The 23,427-nt window shown below is 40.2% G+C and overlaps 1 protein-coding gene across 1 annotated transcript in view; it reads left to right on the top strand.

Annotated features, from left to right (window-relative positions):
• KITLG (KIT ligand) overlaps positions 1-23,427 on the top strand; it is an 80,865-nt gene that overhangs the window by 26,427 nt on the left and 31,011 nt on the right. The window contains exons 2-3 of the mRNA XM_040408669.1: positions 1,855-1,956; positions 20,521-20,583. Of these exons, the coding sequence (XP_040264603.1) occupies positions 1,855-1,956; positions 20,521-20,583 (165 nt within the window). The remainder of the gene's footprint in view (positions 1-1,854; positions 1,957-20,520; positions 20,584-23,427) is intronic.

Below are 23,427 nucleotides of genomic sequence, written 5' to 3'. Positions count from 1 at the left end.
TTTTTGTTAGCAAGGCGATAACAGTCTTGTCTGCAATGAGCAAGTAAGCAGCTGGACAGACACATTCCCGTTCCAACCAGGGACAAAGTATTTCCTCCGGGCCTTACTAGCTTCATTCCTCAGGAAGCCACATTCATTCATACATAGTAAGACTTTCCTCCTAAAGATGAAGACACCCGGCTTTCATCTGGCTAATTCAAGAAAATTGTGGTTAAGCTACATCATGTGGTTTTAACAAGAAGAGTGTAGTATAAGAGTCATACAGTCCATTTAGTAGATGCTCTGCTTGGGATTAATGATCTGTTAGCCAGTAGAAGTCTTTGAATTATCTTGCAATTGGAACTATACGAAGATACACAAATCATTAATATGTGGTTATAAAACATACGGTTTGCCTTGGGCCATTATAACTACAGTTCAAGTGGTTCTATGGAATTTTTATATTGATGACCTATCCTCAGGAGATCTTCAGAGGTCTTACTCCTTGCAGTCCCACCAATCAGTTGATCTGCTGTAGCCCTGATCAGTGATAAGCAGGGGGGAAAATTAGCGATAAGAAAATTTGCGATCAACACTACTCCTAAAGTCAAAGATATTGCAGCCTTCTCATTGGCCCACAAGCACGAAGCAGTGAGGGATCATGGGTACTGATGAAAAAAATCTAGAATATTTACGATTACGAAGATATAGCACTATATTCTAGATATTTGTAAATTCTCGAAGTGCCTATATTCGCGTAAAAAATTTGTGATTCGAATATTCGCACTCAACACTAGCCCTGATGCCAGAAATAGAGCTGGGTAGTTTCAGTGGCTACCTGCTATGTCTCAAGTTAAACCCCACCTATCTTCTATGATGACCAATTCCTCAAGAAGTCATCAATGTAACAATCTCAGAACATTGTTTTCTAATCTGTTTTTTATTTTCTGATTGCAGATTTTTTTTAATTCTATTTTTTTTTAACATGATTTTGTGGGCAGCCATCTTGTCTGAGATGTTCGTAACAGCATTTAGGAAGCATTGAGAAAATTGCTTTACGGCAGCCTCATGATCAATGGACAGGAGGGACCTCATTGACTTCTATGGGAGAGTTTTCTAGGCATGCTCTGTGACCAGTGCAGAGGTCATTGTACAAGGAAAGAATAGATAAGCTTTGACAATCACCTATTGTGAATGGTGGATCCTGTCTTATCTATACACAGAGGTGAATTAATTACAGTCAGGATTAGTATGATAAGCAAATAACTGCAGTAAAATGACCTGTATAGACCAAAAAGTGATGCCTATTATTAGGCCTAGTGGCCATTGCAAAAACTGCAGGATTTTATGGTTTTTGTTTAACTATATATATATATATATATTGACATTAAAAATAACATCAAAAATTCTTTATAAATGTTAAACATAAAAATGTGATTTAAACAAAAGGTCATTTTCTGATGATCCATTCCCTTTAAGGATTCAGAAATGATAATGAGCAATTATTGTACATATGATATAAAATGTACGTAAAGCAGGGACAGAGATCCAACTGTAAAATCTAGATGCCAAATTAGAATAACTCGGACATAAGAATTTTCATCGTTGTGCGCAAAAAGCAATTCAAAAAGTTGTTTGCCAATTGCTAATTTCTAGGCCTCTCTCCTATGAGTAAGCAATTTTCTTTTTTTTTTTACATTTTTATTTTTTTCAAGTTTGATATATTTTATAAAAAAAATTAAATGTGTGAGAAAATCGGCAATGTTTTCCATGGCAACTCAGCCAAGTGTTCTGTTACTTTATAAGCTAATGTTTTCAATAACTCTCTTTGTGTTCTACTATATTAACTGACAGTGATTTTCTGTTTTCTTTTAGACTTGGATTATCACATGTATTTATCTTCAACTGTTTTTTGTATGCTTTGGAAGTCCCTGCACAAATCCTCTGACTGATGCTGTGCATGATATTGAAAAACTGGTAAGACTCGTAAGGTTCTATCTTTGTTGATGGCTATGTAGTATACATACCTTATTTAATTTTTACATTAACCATGTGATAACTAGGGATGAGCAAATCGGCTTCGGATGCTTCATCCGAAGACCTATTCGCATAAAACTTTGTTAGAATACTGTACGGAGCTAGCGCTCCATACAGTATTAGAATGTATTGGCTCAGATGAGCCGAAGTTATTACTTTGCAAAGTATCGTGAGATTTCAGGTAATAACTTCAGAAATGAATTTCTACTTTAAAAAACCTTGGTACAGAACTTGAGTTCGGTTCCAGGTGGAACCTTGGAACTGAACCAAGTTTGGTACAAAGGTTTTTTTACAGTAGAAATTAATTTACGAAGTTATTACTTCAGAAAGTCATTGGAGCCAATACATTCTAATACTGTACGGAGCTCCCGTAATACTGTACGGATAACCCCTTTAATTGCATGTAAGCATTAGCTTTAAAAGGTTGTTTCACCACAGACAACCTATTTAATCTGATATCTGCCACAGCACTCATCTGATAACTGTGGGTCCCGTTCTTGTGACATATAGATGGCTGCTCAGGAATAATCTTCTGCACTGGCCCATAGAGTCTTGAGTGGTATACCCCTTTATGATGTCTATATGCCCTAATAGGACAGATGAGACAACCCCCCTTAACTGTTTTAGATTGGAGTCACAAAGAATAGCTCATGTTACTTTTTATACCACTGTCAAACTACAGTACCTAGACTTTCTCTTGGTGTTGTCAAATTTGGACATTTCTTCACCATGACCTTTTCTCTAGGTCTTTCTATCTAGTCAAAGCAAAATGTATATGAATGGAATTTCAGAAGCTGTAAAAAATACATAAGTGTATGTCCTGAGGGCCAGCAGGCTACACTGGTTTGAACAAACAAGAACATCAGAGACTATACAAACCTTCTCATGTTAAACCACACAAAAATACAAATAATGTTGCATTAAACATTATTCACATATAATTTTTTCCCATAACATTTCTTTAATAACTTTTTGTATCTGAACAGCTTTTGTAAGTAAAGTAAATTTCATGTAAAATATAGTAGACACTAATGGGGTCATTTATCAAACTGATGTAAAGTAGAACTGGCTTTGTCACCCATAGCAACCAATCAAATTGCACCTTTCATTTTTGACAGCTCCTTTGGAAAATAAAACGTGGAATCTGATTGGTTGCTATGGGCAACTAAGCCAGTTCTACTTTACACCAGTTTAATAAATGATCCCATAAATGCTACCACTAGATTTGACTTCTAAATGTTCACAGCAAACCACTGTGTTTAAAAGAGATTGTCATGGTTAATGTAAAAAAAAAAAAAATGATACACACACACACACTCATTGACTCATTTGTTCTGCTAGATTTATTTCAAGCAGGCAGCTCAGGGTGGGTGTCCTTCCTCAGGGTTTTGGTCCTTTCTCAGGGCGATGTCCTTTCTGCTTTAGCTCTCCCCGTAACGGTCACAGCTTCCAAAAGAAAAATTGCCTGGTGGTGACCATTGAAAGATGTAGCTAAACATGTGCGTCCACCATAGCTAGTTTGACAGAGACATGTTGGAAAAGAACAAACAGCAGGTGGTGCTATACAAATAAATTTTTTTGAATAACTCGGTGGCTATAGTAAATTTGTAATTACATGCAAATACCAAATTATTCAAATTTAGCTGATGGTTTGAAAAGCATAGTGTTTTTTTGTTTTTTTTTTTGTGGGAGAGAGGAAATTAAGAGGAGAACTGAAATATGGAACAGCTTTAAGTTTTGCCAAAGGTCTTATAAGACCTTCATTGAAACCCAATGAAGACCTGCTCCATAGGTGTTAGAACACATAGCATCAGATAAGAATATACAGGTGAAATTCGAAAAATTAGAATATCGTGCAAAGTCCATTTATTTCAGTAATGCAACTTAAATGGTGAAACTAATATATGAGAGAGACTCATTATATGCAAAGCGAGATATTTAAAGCCTTTATTTGTTATAATTTGGATGATTATGGCTTACAGCTTATGAAACCTCAAAGTCTACCCTTTGCTCAGGGGGTATGGATTAATTAGCTGACTAGAGTGTGACAATTTGAGCCTAGCATATTGAACCTTTTCACAAAATTCAAATTTTAAGCTGCATTAATCCAATTCCTTTTAATTTGCATTAGTAAAATAAATGGACTTTTGAACGATATTCAAATTTTTCGAGTTTCACCTGTATATAAGTTAATTATAAAGAAATTATGTAATCATGTATCTGCCTATGTAATATAAATATATGTATGTATATATATATATATATGTCCAGAAAAACGGGTGGCACTCCAAGAGGTAAAAGAAAGAAAGTGAACCTTTATTCACCCAGGTGTGTGTGTATATATATATATATATATATATATATATATATATATATATATATATACTGCTCAAAAAAATAAAGGGAACACTTAAACAATACAATGTAACTCCAAGTCAATCACACTTCTGTGAAATCAAACTGTCCACTTAGGAAGCAACACTGAGTGACAATCAATTTCACATGCTGTTGTGCAAATGGGATAGACAACAGGTGGAAATTATAGGCAATTAGCAAGACACCCCCAATAAAGGAGTGGTTCTGCAGGTGGTAACCACAGACAACTTCTCAGTTCCTATGCTTCCTGGCTGATGTTTTGGTCACTTTTGAATGCTGGCGGTGCTTTCACTCTAGTGGTAGCATGAGACTGAGTCTACAACCCACACAAGTGGCTCAGGTAGTGCAGCTTATCCAGGATGGCACATCAATGCGAGCTGTGGCAAGAAGGTTTGCTGTGTCTGTCAGCGTAGTGTCCAGAGCATGGAGGCGCTACCAGGAGACAGGCCAGTACATCAGGAGACGTGGAGGAGGCCGTAGGAGGGCAACTACCCAGCAGCAGGACCGCTACCTCCGCCTTTGTGCAAGGAGGAACAGGAGGAGCACTGCCAGAGCCCTGCAAAATGACCTCCAGCAGGCCACAAATGTGCATGTGTCTGCTCAAACGGTCAGAAACTGACTCCATGAGGGTGATATGAGGGCCCGACGTCCACAGGTGGGGGTTGAGCTTACAGCCCAACACCGTGCAGGACGTTTGGCATTTGCCAGAGAACACTAAGATTGGCAAATTCGCCACTGATGCCCTGTGCTCTTCCCAGATGAAAGCAGGTTCACACTGAGCACATGTGACAGACGTGACAGAATCTGGAGACGCCGTGGAGAACGTTCTGCTGCCTGCAATATCCTCCAGCATGACCGGTTTGGCATTGGGTCAGTAATGGTGTGGGGTGGTATTTCTTTGGAGGGCCGCACAGCCCTCCATGTACTCGCCAGAGGTAGCCTGACTGCCATTAGGTACCGAGATAAGATCCTCAGACCCATTGTGAGACCATATGCTGGTGCGGTTGGCCCTGGGTTCCTCCTAATGCAAGACAATGCTAGACCTCATGTGGCTGGAGTGTGTCAGCAGTTCCTGCAAGACGAAGGCATTGATGCTATGGACTGGCCTGCCCGTTCCCCAGACCTGAATCCAATTGAGCACATCTGGGACATCATGTCTCGCTCTATCCACCAACGTCACGTTGCACCACACACTGGCCAGGAGTTGGCAGATGCTTTAGTCCAGGTCTGGGAGGAGATCGCTCAGGAGACTGTCCGCCACCTCGTCAGGAGCATGCACAGGCGTTGTAGGGAGGTCATACAGGCACGTGGAGGCCACACACACTACTGAGCCTCATTTTGACTTGTTTTAACCACTTAAGGACCACAGGTTTATACCCCCCTAAAGACCAGGCCCTTTTTTACAAATCGGCACTCCACAACTTTAGCGGTTTATTGCTCGATCATGCAACTTACCACCCAAATGAATTTTACCTCCTTTTCTTCTCACTAATAGAGCTTTCATTTGGTGGTATTTCATTGCTGCTGACATTTTTTACTTTTTTTGTTATTAATCGAAATTTAACGATTTTTTTGCAAAAAAATGACTTTTCACTTTCAGTTGCAAAATTTTGCAAAAAAAACGACATCCATATATAAATTTTTCTCTAAATTTATTGTTCTACATGTCTTTGATAAAAAAAAAATGTTTGGGTAAAAAAAAAAATGGTTTGGGTAAAAGTTATAGCGTTTACAAACTATGGTACAAAAATGTGAATTTCCGCTTTTTGAAGCAGCTCTGACTTTCTGAGCACCTGTCATGTTTCCTGAGGTTCTACAATGCCCAGACAGTACAAACACCCCACAAATGACCCCATTTCGGAAAGTACACACCCTAAGGTATTCGCTGATGGGCATAGTGAGTTCATAGAACTTTTTTTTTTTTTTGTCACAAGTTAGCGGAAATTTTTTTTTTTTTTTTCATACAAAGTGTCATATTCCACTAACTTGTGACAAAAAATAAAAACTTCCATGAACTCACTATGCCCATCAGCGAATACCTTGGGGTGTCTTCTTTCCAAAATGGGGTCACTTGTGGGGTAGTTATACTGCCCTGGCATTCTAGGGGCCCTAGTGTGTGGTAAGGAGTTTGAAATCAAATTCTGTAAAAAATGACCAGTGAAATCCGAAAGGTGCTCTTTGGAATATGGGCCCCTTTGCCCACCTAGGCTGCAAAAAAGTGCCACACGTGGTATCGCCGTACTCAGGAGAAGTTGGGGAATGTGTTTTGGGGTGTCATTTTACATATACCCATGCTGGGTGAGATAAATATCTTGGTCAAATGCCAACTTTGTATAAAAAAAAATGGGAAAAGTTGTCTTTTGCCAAGATATTTCTCTCACCCAGCATGGGTATATGTAAAATGACACCCCAAAACACATTCCCCAACTTCTCCTGAGTACGGAGATACCAGATGTGTGACACTTTTTTGCAGCCTAGGTGGGCAAAGGGGCCCATATTCCAAAGAGCACCTTTCGGATTTCACTGGTCATTTTTTACACATTTTGATTTCAAACTTCTTACCACACATTTGGGCCCCTAGAATGCCAGGGCAGTATAACTACCCCACAAGTGACCCCATTTTGGAAAGAAGACACCCCCAGGTATTTCGTGATGGGCATAGTGAGTTCATGGAAGTTTTTATTTTTTGTCACAAGTTAGTGGAATATGAGACTTTGTAAGGAAAAAAAAATAATCATCATTTTCCGCTAACTTGTGACAAAAAATATAAAATTCTAGGAACTCGCCATGCCCCTCACGGAATACCTTGGGGTGTCTTCTTTCCAAAATGGGGTCACTTGTGGGGTAGTTATACTGCCCTGGCATTTTCCAGGGGCCCTAATGTGTGGTAAGTAGGTAAATGACCTGTGAAATCCTAAAGGTGCTCTTTGGAATGTGGGCCCCTTTTCCCACCTAGGCTGCAAAAAAGTGTCACACATGTGGTATCGCCGTACTCAGGAGAAGTTGGGGAATGTGTTTTGGGGTGTCTTTTTACATATACTCATGCTGGGTGAGAGAAATATCTTGGCAAAAGACAACTTTTCCCATTTTTTTTTTATACAAAGTTGGCATTTGACCAAGATATTTATCTCACCCAGCATGGGTATATGTAAAATGACACCCCAAAACACATTGCCCAACTTCTTCTGAGTACGGCGATACCAGATGTGTGACACTTTTTTGCAGCCTAGATGCGCAAAGGGGCCCACATTCCTTTTATGAGGGCATTTTTAGACATTTAATTCCCAGACTTCTTCTCACGCTTTAGGGCCCCTAGAATGCCAGGGCAGTATAAATACCCCACATGTGACCCCATTTTGGAAAGAAGACACCCCAAGGTATTCAATGAGGGGCATGGCGAGTTCATAGAATTTTTTTTTTTTTTGGCACAAGTTAGCGGAAATTGATTTTATTCATTTTTTTCTCACAGTCTCCCTTTCCGCTAACTTGGGACAAAAATTTCAATCGTTCATGGACTCAATATGCCCCTCACGTAATACCTTGCGGTGTCTTCTTTCCGAAATGGGGTCACATGTGGGGTATTTATACTGCCCTGGCATTCTAGGGGCCCTAAAGCGTGAGAAGAAGTCTGGAATATAAATCTCTACAAAATTTTACGCATTTGGATTCCGTGAGGGGTATGGTGAGTTCATGTGAGATTTTATTTTTTGACACAAGTTAGTGGAATATGAGACTTTGTAAGAAAAAAAAAATAATTTCCGCTAACTTGGGCCAAAAAAATGTCTGAATGGAGCCTTACAGGGGGGTGATCAGGGAGTCTATATGGGGTGATCACCACAGTCATTGATCACGCCCCTGTAAGGCTCCATTCAGACGTCCGTATGCGTTTTGCGGATCTGATCCATCTATCAGTGGATCTGTAAAAATCATGCGGACATCTGAATGAGCTTTACAGGGGGGTTATCAGGGAGTCTATATGTGGTGATCACCACAGTCATTGATCACGCCCCTGTAAGGCTCCATTCAGACGTCCATATGCGTTTTGCGGATCCGATCCATCTATCAGTGGATCCGTAAAAATCATGCGGACGTCTGAATGGAGCTTTACAGGGGGGTGATCATTGACAGGGGGTAATCAATGACAGGGGGGTGATCAGGGAGTCTATATGGGGTGATCACCACAGTCATTGATCACGCCCCTGTAAGGCTCCATTCAGACTTCCGTATGCGTTTTGCGGATCCGATCCATCTATCAGTGGATCCGTAAAAAATCATGCGGACGTCTGAATGGGGCTTTTACAGGGGGGTGATCAATGACAGGGGGGGTGATCAGGGACTCTATATGGGGTGATCACCACAGTCATTGATCACGCCCCTGTAAGGCTCCATTCAGACGTCCGTATGCGTTTTGCGGATCCGATCCATCTATCAGTGGATCCGTAAAAATCATGCGGACGTCTGAATAGAGCTTTACAGGGGGGTAATCAATGACAGGGGGGTAATCAATGACAGGGGGGTGATCAGGGAGTCTATATGGGGTGGTCAAGGGTGAATAAGGGGTTAATAAGTGACAGGGGGGGGTGTAGTGTAGTGGTGCTTGGTGCAACATATTACTGAGCTACCTGTGTCCTCTGGTGGTCGATCCAAACAAAGGGGACCACCAGAGGACCAGGTAGCAGGTATATTAGACGCTGTTATCAAAACAGCGTCTGATATACCTTTCAGGGGTTAAAAAAATCACATCTCCAGCATGCCAGCGAACGATCGCCGCTGGCAGGCTGGAGATCCACTCTCTCACCTTCCGTTCCTGTGAGCGCGCGCGCCTGTGTGCGCGCGTTCACAGGAAATCTCGGCTCACGCGAGATGACGCCAATCGGCGTTAGCGTAGCCTGGGGGAGCCGCCGCGATGACGCCTTTCGGCGTTACAGTTGCGGCAAGTGGTTAAGGACATTACATCAAAGTTGGATCAGCCTGTAGTGTGTTTTTCCACTTTAATTTTGAGTGTGACTCCAAATCCAGACATCCATGGGTTAAAAAATTTGATTTCCATTTTTTTATTTTTGTGTGATTTTGTTGTCAGCACATTCAACTATGTAAAGAACAAAGTATTTCAGAAGAATATTTAATTAATTCAGATCTAGGATGTGTTATTTTTGTGTTCCCTTTATTTTTTTGAGATGTATGTATGTATATATGTGTATGTATGTATGTGTATATACAGTACAGACCAAAAGTTTGGACACACCTTCTCATTCAAAGAGTTTTCTTTATTTTCATGACTATGAAGGCATCAAAACTATGAATTAACACATGTGGAATTATATACATAACAAACAAGTGTGAAACAACTGAAAATATGTCATATTCTAGGTCCTTCAAAGTAGCCACCTCTTGCTTTGATTACTGCTTTGCACACTCTTGGCATTCTCTTGATGAGCTTCAAGAGGTAGTCCCCTGAAATGGTCTTCCAACAGTCTTGAAGGAGTTCCCAGAGATGCTTAGCACTTGTTGGCCCTTTTGCCTTCACTCTGCGGTCCAGCTCACCCCAAACCATCTCGATTGGGTTCAGGTCTGGTGACTGTGGAGGCCAGGTCATCTGGCGCAGCACCCCATCACTCTCCTTCATGGTCAAATAGCCCTTACTTTCAAAGTTTTCCCAACTTTTCGGCTGACTGACTGACCTTCATTTCTTAAAGTAATGATGGCCACTCGTTTTTCTTTACTTAGCTGCTTTTTTCTTGCCATAATACAAATTCTAACAGTCTATTCAGTAGGACTATCAGCTGTGTATCCACCTGACTTCTCCTCAACGCAACTGATGGTCCCAACCCCATTTATAAGGCAAGAAATCCCACTTATTAAACCTGACAGGGCACACCTGTGAAGTGAAAACCATTTCAGGGGACTACCTCTTGAAGCTCATCAAGAGAATGCCAAGAGTGTGCAAAGCAGTAATCAAAGCAAAAGGTGGCTACTTTGAAGAACCTAGAATATAACATATTTTCAGTTGTTTCACACTTGTTTGTTATGTATATAATTCCACATGTGTTAATTCATAGTTTTGATGCCTTCAGTGTGAATCTACAATTTTCATTGTCATGAAAATAAAGAAAACTCTTTGAATGAGAAGGTGTGTCCAAACTTTTGGTCTGTACGTGTGTGTATATATGTATGTGTGTGTGTATGTGTATGTGTGTATATATATATATATATATATATATATATACACACTCACCTAAAGATTTATTAGGAACACCATACTAATACGGTGTTGGACCCCCTTTTGCCTTCAGAATGCCTTAATTCTACGTGGCATTGATTCAACAAGGTGCTGATAGCATCCTTTAGAAATGTTGGCACATATTGATAGGATAGCATCTTGCAATTGATGGAGATTTGAGGGATGCACATCCAGGGCACGAAGCTCCCGTTCCACCACATCCCAAAGATACTCTATTGGGTTGAGATCTGGTGACTGTGGGGGCCATTTTAATACAGTGAACTCATTGTCATGTTCAAGAAACCAATTTGAGCTTTGAGCTTTGTGACATGGTGCATTATCCTGCTGGAAGTAGCCATCAGAGGATGGATACATGTTCTCATTCTGTTTACGCCAAATTCGGACTCTACCATTTGAATGTCTCAACACAAATCGAGACTCACCAGACCAGGCAACATTTTTCCAGTCTTCAACAGTCCAATTTTGGTGAGCTTGTGCAAATTGTAGCCTCTTTTTCCTATTTGTAGTGGAGATGAGTGGTACCCGGTGGGGTCTTCTGCTGTTGTAGCCCATCCGCCTCAAGGTTGTGCGTGTTGTGGCTTCACAAATGCTTTGCTGCATACCTCGGTTGTAACAAGTGGTTATTTCAGTCAACGTTGCTCTTCTATCAGCTTGAATCAGTCGGCCCATTCTCCTCTGACCTCTAGCATCCACAAGGCATTTTTGCCCACAGGACTGCCGCATACTGGATGTTTTTCCCTTTTCACACCATTCTTTGTAAACCCTAGAAATGGTTGTGTGTGAAAATCCCAGTAACTGAGCAGATTGTGAAATACTCAGACCGGCCCGTCTGGCACCAACAACCATGCCACGCTCAAAATTGCTTAAATCACCTTTCTTTCTCATTCTGACATTCAGTTTGGAGTTCAGGAGAATGTCTTGACCAGGACCACACCCCTAAATGCATTGAAGCAACTGCCATGCGATTGGTTGACTAGATAATTGCATTAATGAGAAATAGAACAGGTGTTCCTAATAATTTTTTAGGTGAGTGTATATAGATAGATGGAGATATATATGTATCTCTGTCCTACAAAATGTATAGCGTAAAGCAGAAAACATATAGCTGGCTTCTAAATGCTGGATGTAGTTTCTTTCATTTTCTGGCTCCTTTTCATATTGTTTGATTAAAATTGATATCTTTAGAAACACATTTTCCATATCTAGGGATTTACCAAGAATAATTTCCATGTGTTTGTACATGATGTACATGATGTAATTTGATATGCTTGCACTCTACATAGTTCTGAAAAGGAGATTTATGGACTAAACTACCCTTGACTTATTTTGTGACTGTTTGTGACTTACTTTGACTAGAACAAAATTGTTACAGCACAAATGTTCTCTTTTTTACTTTTTGTGGTAGAAACAGATGTGTCCTGATTATATTCATCACAGGTGCTGCAGTTTTTACATTATTTTATTGCTACATTAATGTCCCTGCTTATTGGTACTGTTTTTACAGATATTCAGATGCACTGTGTGTGCATATTTTCTTTGTAGCCTGGATTTTTGGCACTGGTTTGTTCCTTACGTTATAATGCTATGACTCCATGGTGCACTTGCAGCTTGTCAAGTTGTAAATCATGTTCCTTTTCATTGCTAAAATTTATCTACATTCAATGAATAATATATTGGACATTTGTTGCAAACAGTTGGTCTTCCAAAATTTGTATGACTAATTTAGCAGCATTTTAATATGTCATGTATAATATATGTACCTATTCATGCATCCACTATATATAGTGTGACTTGGTTTACATTAACCATAACCATCATGCTGTGGAAAAAAGTTGTTCATCCATTCTGTCATGACAGGTATTACTAATGTGTTGTTAGTCTTACTATGAATACCATGGTGTCAACATCAAGATATCAGTACCAATATATCAAGCTTAATGTGAAAGTATGTGTTTAAACACATCAAAACTGTCTGTTCCTCTGAAATGCAGAAAGGTATGACATTGGTCTGTAGTGTGCTAGCAGTTGTTAGGTACTTTGTTGTGGGAACGATATGGGAAATAAAATGTGAGGTGTCTTCATGGTTCTTTCAACATTTAGTGGAACACATGTGTGAAGAGTGGGGGTTGTTTTTTAAAAGTTCATTCATGATCATTTTTTTTTTTTAAATCCTAGGAAAATCCAAGTCAATATGGGCAAAGATACATAGAAATACTTGGTCATTTGGAGAAGCTCACTCTTGTAGTGTAGTAATCATACTGTTTTAATAAACATGGTTTTTCCAGTTGGAACTTGGCTGTTTGTGATTGAAGACCTGGTGCTAGCTTTATATAGTTGTGATGCTTTCATCCTGTGTCCTCTTCCATTGCATCCATCAAAGGGCATTCAGTTCAGTAAAGATTAGGCAAATCAACGAGACATTTTATATATTTTAAAGTACACATACAAATAAGGTGGCAGTTATGTGTGTTTTTTTTTTTTTTTTTCAACTTTAATCAATAAAACTTTACAGATTTTAAAATATTTCTAATGGCAATACCAGGTTTTACTTCAAATTCACAAACCTGGTAGAAGCAGTCAATTTATAAAAATATTTGCATACATGATCCTGATTTTTAAATAGTCAAGGAAGATTATAATCATGACCACGTTAAATAAAACGGCACTCCAATTTAAGTTGTTCAAACATAGTAAACTTATCATGGTTAAAGGGGTTGTCTGGGCTTTTTCTATTGATGACCTATCCTCTGTATAGATCATCAATATCAGATTGGCGGGGGTCCGGCACCCCTGCAGTTTAGCTGTATATGGAGATGACGTGCGCAGAGTGCACATGCCATCTCCCTTCTCTCTTCCTGTCCTCTGCCGTCCCATAGACATACAGTAGTGAGAAGGGAGACGGTACGCGTGCACTGCGCATGCCGTCTCTACATACAACTGACCAACGGGGGTGACGGGTGTAGGTCTCCCACCGATTTGATAATGATGGCCTATCCTCAGGATAGGTCATCAATAGGAAAAGCCCGGACAACCTCTTTAAAGCTGCCAATTTGGGCAGGATTGTCTGACCATCCAGTGTGTATGGGGTTTTTGAACTCATCCTGAAGGCAGATATCTGGGTGAGATAATGATCAGGTTATTTGACTTCAACATGACCGGTCCTTTTTTTTTTTCTCAGGAAAGTGAGCCATGGCCAAAGGAGTCTCCTTTCTCTCTTCCAACTGTTCAGAAAGACAAGCCAAATGGATATCTGTATGAAGGGGGGGGGGGGACATCAGAAACGAAAACTGTCGGTCACTTTTTCAGCTTACCTGACCATCCCAAGAAGGAATTATAATATGAAAGGGAAAGGTCTCTGTTTATAAAGAACAATATATATTTTTTGTTCATTTATAAGTTTAAATCCTCTATAAACGATCACACAGCAGTGATGAAGTCATAGTTACCAAAAGGTAACACAGATTTCTAGTAAATTGATGTGCTACATTCTCAGAAGTATTTGCTTAGGATTCTAAATGGCTTCCTCCACTTTGTATAGATGACAGTAGAACTGTGAGCATTGCGTCAGGACTTTTTTAAAACCTAGCTACTAAGAAGTCACCTGGCCATGAAAATCATTTGCCTTGTTTGGTGAATAAATATGGTTAGGGATGGTTTGTTTGCATCCACTCTACAAGCTTTGCCAGCTTCTTGAAAAAAAATTGCATTGCAAACACAAATTCATAATGAAGGTAGCTGAGCCAAAACCCTAATCCCGAAATTTGGCTCTCTTCTGTAACTGTCATGATTGCATTGTTGAATAACAGCTTTGTAATATGCTCAGTTGACATTGAGTACTAAAACAAACTTTTTTTTTTTTTTATCCACTACAAAATCTTATAAATCAATATACAGTAGTCGCCCATATTTGTCTATGAAATGTCTAGCACTGTAAGGTTATATGATTTAAAGGGTTTATGTAAAAAATGAAAATCGGACATCATATAGTACAATCTCTTTCTAACAAACCTAGAACCAACCCTATACCTCACATGGATCCAGAGCTCTCCCTATTAATTGTTCCAACTGCTCTGCTAGATGGTATCTCAAGGGACTTGTCCTTTCTGCTGCCGTTCTCTCCCTATCACAGCTCAGGGGGCAGCTTCCTCCCTGCAACTGTCACAGCTTCTAACAGTAGATAGGGCTGGTGACAGTTGAAGAATGATAGAGCATGTTCGTCCACCTCAGTGACTTGGACAGAGAAATTAAAAAAGAACAGCAGATGGCACTAAACATAGATTTTATTAAAGAAAGCTATTCTACATTTTAAAGTGTGAGCAATTTTAAAAGTATTGAAATTCAGGTGCTGGTTGGGAAACTTTTTTTTTTTTTTTTTTTTTTTTTTTTTTTTTGTTTTTTCACTGGGCAACCTCTTTAAGTTGATATCAATGTTAGAGTACTGTAGTTTTTTGCTCCAAAAAATGTTATTACACAATTGGGTATTGCCATAAATGTGTAAATCTCACCCAACTGTCATAAATATTACAGTTGTGAAGATGATTACAAACTGTAGCCAATTTTACATGTTTGCATCAGCTTTGAAAGCCAAAAACGAGACGAGAAGCCAAAACGAGAAGTAACTCCAAACCGCAAGTGTTGCAGAATCTTTCACTTTAAGGACATAGTTTTAAATTAGAGGGGCAAAGGTTTAAAAGTAATATCAGGAAGTATTACTTTACTGAGAGAGTAGTGGATGCATGGAATAGCCTTCCTGCAGAAGTGGTAGCTGCAAATACAGTGAAGGAGTTTAAGCATGCATGGGATAGGCATAAGGCCATCCTTCATATAAGATAAAGCCAGGGGCTATCCATAGTATTTAGTATATTGGGCAGACTAGATGGGCCAAATGGTTCTTATTTGCCAACACATTCTATGGTTTTGGCTTTCAAATACCAGTGGAAAACACTGGGCAAGATATTCTCATGTGAAGGGAGGTAAACTAGTGCAATTATTCAACAACTGCAAAAAGCTTTCTTTTGGTGGGAAGCAGGAGCTCTTTTGCCAGTAATAAATCTGCTCATTCTTTACTAGTCAATCAATATATCTAAGCTTCACTTCCCTACTATTTAACATCTGTGTGTACTTCACAACCCAATGATTGTGAATAGTTCAATTCGAGGTAGCCATATACATTAGATGAATCTTGGCTGAACCGCACGGTTTCAGTGGTGGACCTGATGACTATCTAATATGTATGGGATTGTTTCAACTCTTCCTCTCTATGCACACTTGGCTGAGCCAGGGTTGTATGGGGGTGGGTCAGGAGGAATATCTGTTAAATAACACCATCTATTGTGTATGGCTAGCCTAAGGAGGAAAAAACAGCTCTATTTCATGCTCAATTCATCTTGTGTTGGACCTTTCATAATTTGCAGATTCATACGCCTTTATCTCACCAAAGTGAAAACATCATTGCAGTTTTTACATGGCCATGATGTCCTCAACAGAGGCATTCCTGTCAGTAATATGAAAAGATGTATTCTTATAACTTTACAAGAACAATCCCGCTTGGGAGAGTGTAACACTATATGGCCCAGTGATTAATTTACATTTGTTATAGACCATGGTCATGCTTTCCTGCAAAGTCATTCTATTCTGTGCTTTGTTCAGCCTAAAATTTGACTAGGTAAAAATGGAATTCGATATGAATCACTTAACCTTGTAGCTTGACCTATTTGTTTTTTGACTTTAGGGCTAATTCTGTTGTGCATGATGAAAATATTTCCAATTGCAAATTGCTCTGCAATATGCTGGTGCTTGATTTGTGTAGGCAAGTGATAAGAACAAAGACAACCTGATGACCTTATGTAGATGCTGTATGGATGGTTATTCTTAGAAACAAGTAAGGCCAGATGTATGAGTGACACTTTTTTTTTTTTTCTTGTAATCCAATTAATTCTGGTCATATATAGAGGTAGACTAGCTATATTTAAAGGGGTTGTCTGGGTTCAGAGCTGAACCTGGGCAATCCCCATTTTCACCCAGGCAGCCCATCTGACTTGTGCATCGGAGCATTCATGCTCTGATGCTCTCCTTTTGCCCTGCGCTGAATTGCGCAGTGCAAAGGTATTTTGTGGAGTTCTGGTGACGTACGGTGCTCTCCTTAGGGCTGCCAGGTGGAGGCTGTAAAATGGCTAGGGCAGCGCTAAAGCCCGCCCATCAGAGCCGGTGATGTCACCGAACGCACTGCTGGGCGGAAGCCTCCGCCCGCCAGTGTATTATTGTAAATAAGAGCCCTTGCCCTGCACGATCCTGCGCAGGGCAAGGGAGACCATCGGAGCATGAACTGCTCTGATGCTCGTCAGGGGAACTGCCTTGGTGAAATTATGGGTATGTACGGGTTCAGCTCTGAACCCAGACCACCCCTTTAATGATCTTTAATAGTTTAAAATTATTGTAATTTGTTAAACATTTGATAGATATTAGGGAGATATAGATAGATAGATAGTGTTAAGCGAATCAAAGTTGACAAAGTGGAATTTGATCCGAATTTCAGGAAAAATTTAATTCATCACAAATCTGAATTTCCTGGCGAGTCGTGGTAACTAATCAGATTTCTTCTAAAATGGCTGCTACACATGTTACAAAGTCAAAGTAAGAATCCTTATAATGCCTTGCAGCTAGCCAATCAGCAGATATCAGTCACATCCCTATAAAAAGCCTCATCCTGCCTGTTTTTTGCCATTTTCCAGTGAACTGAGCATAGGGACAGATGTGACAAGTGCTAGACTTTATTTGAAAAACATTAGTTTTCAACAGTTCAGGGACAGCTTAGAGATAGGGAAGGGAGATACTAGGGAGACTTTATCCACACTATAGGAAGAGTGCAGGGGCCAATTGAACCGTGTAACGCTTGGCTTGAAGAGAAGCCATCCTATTACACCTTGCTGCACTAGTTGGGGTTAAAAAGCGTTCTAATACTACTGATTTTAGGTTGTTTGCTTTCTTTTATACTTAAGAAATTCCAGTAATCCTTGATTCTGTAATTGGGGTGAAATTGTGGTCTGATATTACTGATTTTGGGGTGTTCAAGTTCTTTTATACATAAGTAGTTCAATTAATCCTTGATTCTGTAATTGGGGTGAAATAGCAATCTGATACTACTGATTTTTGAACAGGTTCTGTAGATATCTATGTGGAATCAGCAGATGGTGTAAAAGGAGTGCACTCTTTCACTCTGTAGTAGAATCTTGGGCCACTACACGGTTAAGTCCTTTATACCTGACTCTAACATGACCTGTAAGGCTGAGTTCACACTTCAGTTATTTGGTCAGTTTTTTTGGTTAGTGTGAACATATTCTAAGAGTGATGTCACCTGCCTGTCAAGTTTCACTACCACAGTGGACTAGTTCTGAATGTTTCTGCAATGCACAGTGATGTACACCGATATACACACTCCTTGCAGCTGGCAAATAGCTGATTTTTAACATGCTTTGTCGGGAATTAATTTGGATCAAATCAAATTTTTGGGGGAAAATCCTTAACATTTTTTAAAACTTTGCTCATTTTTGATAGATGGATAGATAGAGATTTAGGTTGTCTACCTACTGCATTTCTGCTATATACACTGCGTGCAGAATTATTAGGCAAATGAGTATTTTGACCACATCATCCTCTTTATGCATGTTGTCTTACTCCAAGCTGTATAGGCTCGAAAGCCTACAACCAATTAAGCATATTAGGTGATGTGCCTCTCTGTAATGAGAAGGGGTGTGGTCTAATGACATCAACACCCTATATTAGGTGTGCATAATTATTAGGCAACTTCCTTTCCTTTGGCAAAATGGGTCAAAAGAAGGACTTGACAGGCTCAGAAAAGTCAAAAATAGTGAGATATCTTGCAGAGGGATGCAGCACTCTTAAAATTGCAAAGCTTCTGAAGCGTGATCATCGAACAATCAAGCGTTTCATTCAAAATAGTCAACAGGGTCGCAAGAAGCGTGTGGAAAAACCAAGGCGCAAAATAACTGCCCATGAACTGAGAAAAGTCAAGCGTGCAGCTGCCAAGATGCCACTTGCCACCAGTTTGGCCATATTTCAGAGCTGCAACATCACTGGAGTGCCCAAAAGCACAAGGTGTGCAATACTCAGAGACATGGCCAAGGTAAGAAAGGCTGAAAGACAACCACCACTGAACAAGACACAGAAGCTGAAACGTCAAGACTGGGCCAAGAAATATCTCAAGACTGATTTTTCTAAGGTTTTATGGACTGATGAAATGAGAGTGAGTCTTGATGGGCCAGATGGATGGGCCCGTGGCTGGATTGGTAAAGGGCAGAGAGCTCCAGTCCGACTCAGACGCCAGCAAGGTGGAGGTGGAGTACTGGTTTGGGCTGGTATCATCAAAGATGAGCTTGTGGGGCCTTTTCGGGTTGAGGATGGAGTCAAGCTCAACTCCCAGTCCTACTGCCAGTTTCTGGAAGACACCTTCTTCAAGCAGTGGTACAGGAAGAAGTCTGCATCCTTCAAGAAAAACATGATTTTCATGCAGGACAATGCTCCATCACACGCGTCCAAGTACTCCACAGCGTGGCTGGCAAGAAAAGGTATAAAAGAAGAAAATCTAATGACATGGCCTCCTTGTTCACCTGATCTGAACCCCATTGAGAACCTGTGGTCCATCATCAAATGTGAGATTTACAAGGAGGGAAAACAGTACACCTCTCTGAACAGTGTCTGGGAGGCTGTGGTTGCTGCTGCACGCAATGTTGATGGTGAACAGATCAAAACACTGACAGAATCCATGGATGGCAGGCTTTTGAGTGTCCTTGCAAAGAAAGGTGGCTATATTGGTCACTGATTTGTTTTTGTTTTGTTTTTGAATGTCAGAAATGTATATTTGTGAATGTTGAGATGTTATATTGGTTTCACTGGTAAAAATAAATAATTGAAATGGGTATATATTTGTTTTTTGTTAAGTTGCCTAATAATTATGCACAGTAATAGTCACCTGCACACACAGATATCACCCTAAAATAGCTAAAACTAAAAACAAACTAAAAACTACTTCCAAAAATATTCAGCTTTGATATTAATGAGTTTTTTGGGTTCATTGAGAACATGGTTGTTGTTCAATAATAAAATTAATCCTCAAAAATACAACTTGCCTAATAATTCTGCACTCCCTGTATGAATATGCAGAAGATAGAGTTTATTATATCTGTTCTCCATTCTGTTAAGACATTTTGGAGGATACTGACATGCAGTATAAACTTTATTTCTTAGGCATCCCACTACTTCTAATCTTGTATGGCTACTTTCACACTGGCGTTTTGGTTTCCGTTTCTGAGATCCGTTCAGGGATCTCATAAGCGGTCCAAAATGGATCAGTTTTGCCCTTGCATTCTGAATGGATAAGGATCCGCTCAGAATGCATCAGTTTGGCTCCGTTCCGCCTCCATTCCGCTTTTGATGCAGCGTTTTGGTGTCTGTCTGACGAAACTGATACGTCCTGACACCCAATGTAAGTCAATAGGGACGGATCTGTTTTCACTGACACAATATGGCACAATAGAAAATGGATCCTTCCCAAATTGACTGAATAGAAGAAGCACCAAAAGATGACATGATGACATTGATCTGCTTGATCTTGTCTGGCACTTGGCATGGAAGATTTATTGATTCCAGGGTCTAGTGATTCCACTGACATCTGCTGTTTGGTGACCCCCGCGCACATTAGATCCCACTGACAGTAGGCAAAGGCAAACCAAAAATATCACCTCAACACACATCACATTTGAAAAATAGTTAATGTGTTCCCACTAATTCAACCATTTTAAGCTTTTGTCAATGTAGAGTTTATATGACTGGATCAACTAGCCCTAACTGTTTCTATTTGTCATTGTCAGGTTGGAAATCTACCAAACGATTACATTATGCGCCTGAAACGTGTCCCAGCAAAGGATCATCTGGTAAGACTGTCTAGCTGTGTTGTAAATGCTGAGCAAAGTTCAGTTTAATGGGATTGAATGGTTTAGGTGCAGGTTGGGTGTTTACCTTGGAACACCCTTGACCTTTTCTTAGAAGCTCTTTGCTCTTGCTAACAAAAAGAAATGTGGGGTTCTGACTGGAGGTCTATGTCTATGATGATATTCTGTCTTGTCAGCTCATGGACAGCTGTTTCTTTGTTGAGTCAACCCCGAGTAAAGCTGTGTCTGTGCTTCCAACTTAGGGTATTTTCAACACCAATTGTGACAAGGGATTTTCTAAAGTAGACAACCCTCTCCTAAAAGCAGTTTACATAGATAAGACTGTATGAAATTCCAGTTCAGAATTATTAATTGTGGACAAGGCCTTTTGCAATGTGCGTGCTGTTGTTCACATGCACAATAACAATTATGAAATGCTTAACCATCTCTTTACTTGGAGCGGATATTTAAAATATAATCAATAATGTTAAATTTTATTGGGGACACATTTTTTGATACACAGTGAAACCTCCGAGATGTCCACCCAAAATTGCTTTGAAAAGTGATCTTCTAGGGCAGTAGTCTTATTAAAGAGGATGTCCTGTAAGTGTAATATGGGGGAAGGGACTGAAAATCTGTTACATTTAAGTCTGGTCTACATAAGAGAATGACCTTCTCAAAGAGATTACCTTTTGATTACATCGTAGTAGTTTTAATAGAATTTATAGAAGTACAAGAACATACCAATATATGATATTCTAAAAGCTGGCAAGCTTAGTCTTTAGTGTGCTGTTTGGATGTTGTGATCGCAAGGGTGGAAAATAGCATTAATTCTGCCAGCTCTGCATGTTACATACCATGCATACCAGCCAGTCAGAATAGCCTGCCAGCTCTACATTTTCTAATGACTTGTGGTAGTCATAACTAAAAATGCTAACATATTTTATTTCTATCAATCAAAATAGTGTAGCATCTTGATTATGAGAATACTCCTTCTGTTCTTTTGACTTGCCTAAACTGCCCATAGTCTAGCAATAAAATTGTTTCAGACCCTTTTTAGAAATCATATTGTTCAAACATAAAATAAAAGAAAGTTGTTGCACAATGGAAATACAGTTTATATCATAAACATCCGGTTCTCTGAATGAAGCCAGCAGTGTAAACAATAGATGTCTTCATTCTGGTTGCCATGGCTATGTCCAGGAACATATAAATATCTGTAGTAAAACATTTCTGCAGGTATACTAACTTCGAAAACATGGTACAATGATATATATAGAATACACAAAAGAGAAAAATATACACATGACCTGGATATAGCCAGAATAAAAACATGAATTGCTTACACTGCTACTGCATTTATAAAACTGGGTAATAGAAGCTAAGGGCTCTTTCACACTTGCGTTGTCTGGATCCGTCAAGCACTCCATTTGCCGGAGGTGCCCGCCGGATCCGTAACAACGCAAGTGAACTGAAAGCATTTGAAGACGGATCCGTCTTCAAAATGCGTTCAGTGTTACTATGGCACCCAGGACGCTATTAAAGTCCTGGTTGCCATAGTAGTAGTGGGGAGCGGGGGAGCAGTATACTTACAGTCCGTGCGGCTCCCGGGGCGCTCCAGAATGACGTCAGAGCGCCCCATGCGCATGGATGACGTGATCCATGCGACACGTCATCCATGCACGTGGGGCGCCCTGACGTCACTCTGAAGCGCCCCGGGAGCCGCACGGACGGTAAGTATACTGCTCCCCCGCTCCCCACTACACTTTACCATGGCAAACAGGACTTTAGCGTCCTGGAAGTCATGGTAACCACACAGAAAAAGCTAAACGTCTGATCCGGTAATGCGCCGAAACGACGTTTAGCTTAAGGCCGGATCCGGAGTAATGCCTTTCAATGGGCATTAATTCCGGATCCGGCCTTGCGGCAAGTGTTCAGGATTTTTGGCCGGAGCAAAAAGCGCAGCATGCTGCGGTATTTTCTCCGGCCAAAAAACGTTCCGTTCCGGAACTGAAGGCATCCTGATGCATCCTGAACGGATTTCTCTCCATTCAGAATGCATTGGGATAATCCTGATCAGGATTCTTCCGTCGTCGGGGCTCTATGCCGGAACTCTATGCCGGAACCCAACAACGCACGTGTGAAAGAGCCCTAAGTGACTTTATGTGGCAGTGCCACCACGGGAAATTGCACACTTACCACTCTCTTGCCACTTTGGCTGCTAAATGGGTTTCCTGAATTATGACCTCCCACTAACTCAGAATTCCATAATAACATATTTTGATGGGTTTTCAAACCCAGACAAATAATTTACACAGTCTGTGAAGGTCCTCATTCATCCAGGTCATGGTATATCAGTAGTAATAAGTGAGTGCAACAAGCTTGTGTTTTTTTTCTTGAAGATGAGCTAAGCTCATTGTACGAAGGGCTCAGAAACAATTGTTAAATAAATGTGTATGACAGGCCAACTTTACAGTTGATCCCCTAAAGCATAACATCAAAGGGATGTAGCTGGGACATGGCAATGCCAAGGAAAGAGGATGAAGATGAGAATTTGTCAGTGTTCTTACCAAGCTGGAGATAGCGAAAAGGTTGCATTTCATGATTGTCCCCAATACCATCCCAGTGGTGGATATTCCGGCCTCAGAAGCCATCTATGTTAACAACAAAGTAGCACAAGATAGACAGAACAACTGTCTTAGTGTCTGCAGCCTTAGCCAGTGCTAAACCACCCCCATCCAGCCTGACAGCACAAGAAAGAAAGGCCATTACATCCCTCAAGAAAGATCCAAAAATACCCATGCTGCCCACTAATAAAGGAAGATGCACGCATGTAGTCAATACGTT

This window comes from Bufo bufo, chromosome 1 (assembly GCF_905171765.1).
Source record: "Bufo bufo chromosome 1, aBufBuf1.1, whole genome shotgun sequence".
Lineage (NCBI taxonomy): Eukaryota > Metazoa > Chordata > Amphibia > Anura > Bufonidae > Bufo > Bufo bufo.
The sequence above is the reverse complement of the archived record's forward strand: the minus strand, read 5'-3'. Positions and strand labels throughout refer to the sequence as shown.